Below are 7,848 nucleotides of genomic sequence, written 5' to 3'. Positions count from 1 at the left end.
CACACACACACACACACACACACACACACACGAGGAACCAGCAGTGAACAAGGAACAAGCCTCAGTCCCACTACCACTCAGGAAGATCAAGCACCATCTAGTGGGCCACTGAGGAAAAGGACACATGGACTGCCAACCCACAGAGGACTGCGGGGCACCTGAGAATCCCACCCTTGACCAGCTTTCATCACTACCCTACCCCATCCCTGGCCAGCACGAAGAGCACTCACTCCAGAGGTGGACAGTAACAGTTCCGGATGGTCAGGCACTACAAAGATCCGGCTCACAAACCTGAAGTGGGAAGACGAGGAGTGGGGAATTAGCGCAGGCTCTGTGGCATCAGCATGGAGGCTGCCAGCGACTCGGAAAACAAGAGACCTCCCCATCCTACCCCTGACCCAAAACAGGAGTGCAAGTGAACAGCCATGTCTAATGCACCCAGCTCACAAACAGCATAAGCACATTTCAGCAAAGGAAGCTCCTGGCCCCCAACACAGCCACCTCACTACACATCTGCCGCTGAGTCATGATGGTACCGAGCACAATGAGGCCCACAGGACAAAGCATGGAGGGAAGGTAGGGCAGGAACACACAAAGAAGGGTCGAGACTCCTCACAGCCAGGGCCCAGGCATGTGAAGTTCCTCCGTCCTCAATGTAGGAACAACAGCCACCACACAACCATGGCACCAGACACCTGAGTGACCGGCCAGAGAACTCTCTAAGCTAGACCACACAAAGTCCTCCAAAAGAAGCTTAGCTTGCGATGGTCACAGAATGCCAAATTGAGAGTGGGCCCAGGGCAGCGTGACCCCCGAGCCCCTCGGTCCTGTAGGTTGTGAATGCAGCTCTAGAATCTCTAGGGAGGAAAGTAGTACCCTTCTTCCCACCATCTTGGGCCCCAGCCATCTCTAATGCACCCAGCTCACTCACTGGTCCCTTAGGCTAGTCCACCATGGCTCTCTCCCTCACCAGACCCTTCCAGGTTACCCCTTATCCCAGCACCAAAGGCTGCCTAAACACTCAGGGCTCCCATCTCAGATCCTCAAAAGGGAAAAGATAATATGCGTATTCCAAGACAAATACACCTTGTTTTTTGCCCTGATGGCAGAGGGCTTTTGTTTCTGAGGAAGTGGGTCTCCTCCAAGTTGTCAGCAGGAGAGAAATGTCATTCGTCTAACTATCTGCTGGCCACCTACCATATGCCAGGCACTATGGTGACTGCAGAGACAGCAACAAGTAAAACCCATAGAGCCCCTCCCACTAGGACACTGGAGGGACACAAACGGACGTTTGAATGTGACCAAGAGACCAAGCACAACACTGTCCAACAGTATAAGGCCAGCTGCAGAGGGGGCCCAGAGCAATGGGGAAGGCTGGAGAGTTTGTGGGTCCTAGGGCTCCAGGTTGTGGATCACTACAGAATCAAATTAAAGTCAGGATGAGCTATTACAAGGTCCACACTGAGTGACCAGCAATGCTTGCCTTCCATTAGAAACCAAAACAACAGGAGCAATCCCAGAACTGAAGTAAATCCCTCCTTTTTATTTTTTTAAAAAACTTCTTCAAATAAAGTATTTTAAAACATTTCAGCCAATTAAACTAAGTGTTTTTCCTTTGTGGAAATCCTAATTAGCCTTTTGCCTGAGAAGGGTGGTATTCCTTCAGAATTCCCTTCCTTAGACACCGAAATTCCAATTAAGAAAAGAAAGTTCATGTGCCTGGAAGCAGAAGTGACTAAGGGCAATGGCCAGTGGTAGGTTCAAGGCTACTTAACGCTTCGACAGTTAAAATTAGTAAATTATGGTCACCAACAAACAGCCCCGCAGATCCAGGGCTTCTACCCTGAGAACTATTCCGGAACAAATCCTCATCAAAAGACTGTCGCGGAGGAACAGACCTGAGAAGCAGGCGCAGCGCAAACTCCTTTCCTCATGCTTCCTGTCTTTGGTGGGCAGCAAAATCAAGCCGTCAGTCTGGTCTGGTTAAGACTGTGGTAGTAAAAAAAAAAATCTCTCTCTGCAAAACTCATTAGGGCCAGAAGGAGTTAAGGTGAGAACAGACCAGTCAGACATGACAGCATCAGGAAGCCGTCAATGTGGCACTGGTAAGGGGTAGGAATGGGAGTCCCTTGTTAACAGAGAGGTCACATGCAGCTGCATAATGGCCTGCCACTAAGCAGCTACCAGTTCCTCAACCAGACAGCTCCACTGTCCCCTGCTGTAAAACCCAGTTTGCCAAGACTGAGAAGGTACGCTCGACCAGAGTAGGAGAGAAGGCACGGGGCGGGCACTCACTCGGTGTGTCCAAGGCAGAAGGACTCGATGCTGTGGGGCGCTGCCAACCAGCTCACTCGGATCTTCTCATCACGGTCCGCGGTGAGGACAAAGCGGCCATCAGGACTCACCGCCTGTGTTGCAGGGCAAGGGAAGGGAGATGCAGAGGCTGCATCTCTAGAGCTGCAGGGGCTACAGCCTGGGGTCTCCTCTAGTGTCTGGGCCCCATGACACCCCAAAGGCCCCTCAGGAGGGAACCTGCATAGGGTCCTTGGGGACGCCGGGCTGGTTCCTCTCCCCTCCAGATACCACGGCTCTAACCAACATCCAGGCCTGCCCAGCCCCTCCTCCTGATCTGGGTGGGCCCTGAGAGCCAGCCCCGCTCCATGAAACATGGGGCTTCCCTGTGCGTCACACCTCCTCAAGCTCCACCCACCCACAGATGTTCTTATCCCCACCCACTGCCCCAGAAACACACTCTCTGGTCTCCACAGACTGAGGTCACTTCCCTTCTTCCTCTCTGCCACACACCCATCACCAAGTCCTGGCACTTTCTCCTCCAGACAGCCCCCTGGATCCCGCTTTTCCCTGCACAGCTCCCACGCTAGTGCCCCCATCACTGGCCCTCCCTGGACCCCAGACAGTCATCTGTAACTGGGATGGGACAGTGTCCAATTCAGGGCCTGCTGCAGGGACCAAAAGAAAGTAGTGTTTGCCACCCATGCTCTCTCCTGCCTGCCTGATCCATCATGAGACCTAGGTGTGATCCTACATCTGGCAGCACCCATTCACCTCCTGCCTCCATTTGCCTGTCTGGCTCCTGCATAAAGGGCTCTAGAGGGAGTCCCACACTTACCCACACATGGTCGAAAGCACAGTACCTCTTACCCCACTTCTCATTCCCCTCTCACCTCTGCCCACAGGTCCCTCCCTGCCTCCCTGCCAACATCCCCTCATCAAGACCGGCATAGAGGCAAGGGCAGGTGCTGCAAGCCTCTGGGAGACGTGTGGACCCTCATCTGACCCTCAGCATTTCAGTGTGAGACTTAGTGCCATCTGTGCAGACTTTTGGGCAAGGGGGACAGAGGACATGGGTTAAAGGGCAGGATCCACAGGGAGCATGCTTGCAATTACTGACCTACCTGGGAAGACCCTGCCCATCCTGCTCAAGAGACAACCAATGGCCCCAGGGCCCCAAGACATTGCTTTGGACACATATGTGCTTTACCTGAACAAAAGCAGGGACACAGAGCATCTTCATGCTAACTCTCCCTGCTCTGAATCCTTCCTTGTGTCCCCTTGCATTACTGTTCTTAACGCTCTGCCGTCATCGTAGTTAGTATACTTAGCTTCTCCTAAAGCCTCTGGAGCACCATGAGCCGCCAGCAGTCACGTCTTCCCCAAACCCTAACCCAATGCCTTACACAAAACCACACTCAGTTCTGCCAAAATGGTTAAGACTGTGGCCAGGAGCTGAGGTATCCTAGATATCCTCACAATGCAGCAGCACAATGCGCTGTGACAGCCAGTAAGGGCAATGGGCATGACACACTTACAAAGCAGACGTCAGTAAAGCAGCCACCTACGTACCATGTCCAATAGCATAGAGAGGTGTCCCAGCTCGAGCTGCCCACATCCCTGAGGTTCCAACACAGAGAAGGAATAGACGTCCCCAGACTTGTCGGCCACCAAAACCTTCTCCTCAGAGGCTGTGAATGTCAGGGCAGTGCACCGCCTCACCACAGCTCTAGATGGCCAGAGAGAGGTCCCAGGTTAGCATCAAAATTAACACCAGGTCCTCCGACAGACTCACAGTCGCATGTTCAGTTAATAGGCATCAACTCCTCACCAAATGTTTTCTGCACTTGTTACCAAAGTCAGTGCCAAACAAGTTGAGTCTTTAAGACAGTTGCAACAAAGTCAATGTCTTAGACAATTTTTGCTTTTATTATTTCTCCTTTTAAAAAAATTGCTCCCAATGACAGAATGTAAGCACTTTGATATAAAATTCTTTTCACTTTGCGGTTTGGAAACTGCCTAAACAAAATGCTGGGGAAATTGCACCTGGACCTCAGGCCCTCTGTTCTGCACCTTCTGTGACAGCAGTCGGCTTTTAATGTGCCAAGTGGGTTCTGGGAAATCATTAAAGACAAAGGCATACACTCACTTGGGACCTGCTTTGGAATAGTACCACCTATAAAAGTATACCTATCTTATCACACTGCTGTACCAAGAAGCCCACCTGCCCTGCCTGAGCTGTGACCCTCTCCCAGGAACACAGACTGTCTTTAACACCCCAAAAGCAGGAACTAAGTACACCCAGGTTGGTTGTATAAGAACCTATGTGGCCCTTTTGGCTCTCTGAGCAGCACCATGGCGGTCGGCAAGAACAAGTGCCTTACAAAAGGTGGCAAAAAAGGAGCCAAGAAGAGAGTGGTTGATCCATTTTCTAAGAAAGATTGGTATGATGTGAAGGCACCAGCTATGTTCAACATAATAAATATTGGGAAAACACTAGTCACAAGGAACCAAAATTGCATCTCATGGACTCAAGGGTCGTGTTTTTGAAGTGTGTCTTGCTGATCTGCAGAATGATGAAGTTGTATTTAGAAAAGTCAAGCTAATTACTGATGATGTTCCGGGCAAAAACTGCTTGACCAACAGTCCATCAAATCCGGAAGAAAATCATGGCAATCGTGGCCTGAGAGGTGCAGACAAATGACTTGAAAGAAGTGATCAACAAACTGATTCCAGACTGCATTGGAAAGGACATAGGCTTGCCAGTCTATTTAACCTTTCCTCCATGACGTGTTTGTTAACAAAGTAAAAATGCTGAAGAAGCCCAAGTTTAAGTTGCGAAAACTCATGGAGCTTCATGAGTTTTCCGGCAAAGCTACTGGACATAAGGCAGGTGCTAAAGTTGAAGGACATGAGGCAGGTGCTAAAGTTGAACAAGCTGATGGCTATGAATGACTAGTTCAAGAATCTGTTTAAAATTCAGACTTTTAATGATGACAAATAAAAAATCTTATTTGTGAAAAAAAAAAAAAAAAGAACCTATGTAGCCCTCCATGAAGCTGCTCCCTAGATTAAGGAATGAGTGCTCTTGGGTCACACTGATGCTGGACAGACCTGAGTTCCATCTCAGTGTACATTAAATGAGCCTGCTTGCAAATTCAGCCCTTGAACTGAACCCATTCATTATGTTGCTTCACAATAATGGTGCGTTAGTGCTAACACGCAAAATTATGTAAACTGCATCAGGGCCTGGGGCATTTCCAAGTCATTATCATCTGCCATCTAATGAGGATAATGTGCTTACCACAAGACCCATATGAAACCTGGCCTTCTTCACTTTATAAAGACATAAGATGTAACACTCTTACACACAAAATGAAATGTATGGGCTCTTCAATGAAGAGCTGCTGTTCACGTGCCTCTGAACCCTGATCCGTGGAGGCAGGTCCACATTCCCAGGAAAACATTAACGTCTAAGTACATCCCAGTACAGCTGGATCACAACCGGATGTTAGTCAGAAACAAAAAACAGCTTCAAGGAACCAAGTTCCCAACACACAGGCCCCTGCACTCTTGAGCTCAGGGACAAAGAACAAAGAAGAAAGGGACAAAGCCCTTCCAGCTGTTTTGTTTGCCAGCAGCTACTGAAACTCCACCCCCACCAGCTTATTGGTGCCACTGGAGCTGCAGAAGCAGTTGTAATGTGATAAATACGGAAAAAAACAATGACAAGAGAAAGGCAATTATGCTCCAGGGCAGGATCCATCAAAATGCTCACAGTGTGCTGTCACTGAAACAAACAGCCTGTGACAAGGCCCTGTGTTCTAATTGGCTAATTAAGCAGCTGTGGCAAAAACCCAACCACGGCATTGATATCAACTGCCTAAGATGGAAATCCACAGAAAACAATGGCTCCGGTTCCATGACCCAGTCCACAACTGAGCACTGAGGAGTCTCCTCATGTGCCCCCCCCACACATATACACACCATCTTGGCCTCTGCCTCCCCACCTGCCTTCACATCCAGCTCAGCACAAAAATGGAATTGCTTATCCCATCCCTTTGCCTTACTCTTACAGCAACTCAGGCTAAATGTGCCTTGGCAAAGACTCCAGGGTGTGGCCCCAGAACAGCCTGATGTTTGGATCTGTTGTGGGGAGCACTGTGTTCCCCAAAAGTATGTGCTGATGTCCTAACCGGTCCTCCACACATCCAGCTAAGTGAGTTCTCACATCCTCTCCCTCCACTGTCCAGCCTCTGCTCCCACTCCTGCAGGGCAGCACTCACTTTCCACATTACATGACCAGTGACAGCCTCAACACAAGACACAGGTCTGACTCAGACTCTCAAAGAAGCCAGGGGAACAGCAGACACTACCTAAAGGTCTGACAAGAGGGAGGACACATGTTCATTCTTCACAACAGGCACTACAAAGGTAACTCAAAACATTTCACGACAAAAATCATAGAAACCTTTTTTAATAAAACAAAAATAGCAAGACCTGAAGCTTTTGTTTCTTCACATATCCTCAATTTAGGTCTACACACTTCTAAAGGCAGAGTTTACACTTCTGAAAGTGGTATTTCCATCTTTCTAAACCTTCCACATGAATTCTGAGCTCTTTGATTTATACCATGTTAAATCAGCAGTTCTGGCATCCTCGATGGACTCAAATTCTGTTCCGTTTCAATGTTCTTGGAGTTTAGAGACCAACAGAGAAGTCTGAAGGGACAAGAGCACGGTTGTCGGGTGGATGGGTAAGGTTTCCCAATGAAATTCTCTTACGGCGGCCCTTGCTACTGTTGAAGAATGAGCACATGAAGTGTCATGATGGAAAAAAATTTCCTCAGGCAAATTTCATTCCCTTTTCTTTACTAATGCAGTTTTTAACTTTCTTTTTTTTTTCCATGTCAAGTGGACTTTATCAAAAATTTTAAAATGTATGCTTCATAGGTTACCATCAAGAAAGTGAAATGACAATCTTCAGAATCAAAGAAAACATTGCAAATGATGTAAGGGGCTTATATCTAGAATATATCAAGAACTCTTTCAATAAAATACACAGCCCAATTTAAAAATTGGGGAAAAGATCTAAATAGATATTTCATAAAAGATATATGAATGAACAACAATGAAGCTGTGAGCTAAGTCCTACCATGTTCAATAGACTCCTGTGAACCCAGGTGGAGAACCTGGTTGGTCAGCAGTATGGCAAGACCTGGGGACTCCTGGACCCAGAGTCAGTGACATAGCCACAGAGGACTAGAGTGGAGACTGAAGTGTCCAGATGATAAGAAGTGAGAACATATGCACAAGAACACCCACACTTGCAGATAATACCCACTTGACCTGGCTTCAATGGCTGGATGATCAGAACTTAGCTAGAAGAAGAAAGAAGAGGGAAGGGGAAAAAAAAAAAAAAAAAAGAGTAACCCACCTATACGATAAAGTTGGATGTAGTAGCTCAAAAAAGGGAACAAATCTTTACAGCAAGGATCACACCCACCCCCTCGGTACACAGGGTTGACAGGGATGGGCTACTTAGACATTGGTTACC

At 48.2% G+C, this 7,848-nt stretch overlaps 1 protein-coding gene across 1 annotated transcript in view; it reads right to left on the bottom strand.

Moving 5' to 3' along the window:
* WDR4 (WD repeat domain 4) overlaps window positions 1-7,848 on the bottom strand; it is a 41,409-nt gene that overhangs the window by 7,174 nt on the left and 26,387 nt on the right. The window contains exons 4-6 of the mRNA XM_006870847.1: window positions 3,865-4,021; window positions 2,296-2,408; window positions 231-291 (exon numbers count right to left, since the gene is read on the bottom strand). Of these exons, the coding sequence (XP_006870909.1) occupies window positions 231-291; window positions 2,296-2,408; window positions 3,865-4,021 (331 nt within the window). The remainder of the gene's footprint in view (window positions 1-230; window positions 292-2,295; window positions 2,409-3,864; window positions 4,022-7,848) is intronic.

The sequence above is a fragment of the Chrysochloris asiatica genome, unplaced genomic scaffold (assembly GCF_000296735.1).
Source record: "Chrysochloris asiatica unplaced genomic scaffold, ChrAsi1.0 scaffold00154, whole genome shotgun sequence".
Taxonomy (NCBI): Eukaryota; Metazoa; Chordata; class Mammalia; order Afrosoricida; family Chrysochloridae; genus Chrysochloris; species Chrysochloris asiatica.
The sequence above is the reverse complement of the archived record's forward strand: the minus strand, read 5'-3'. Positions and strand labels throughout refer to the sequence as shown.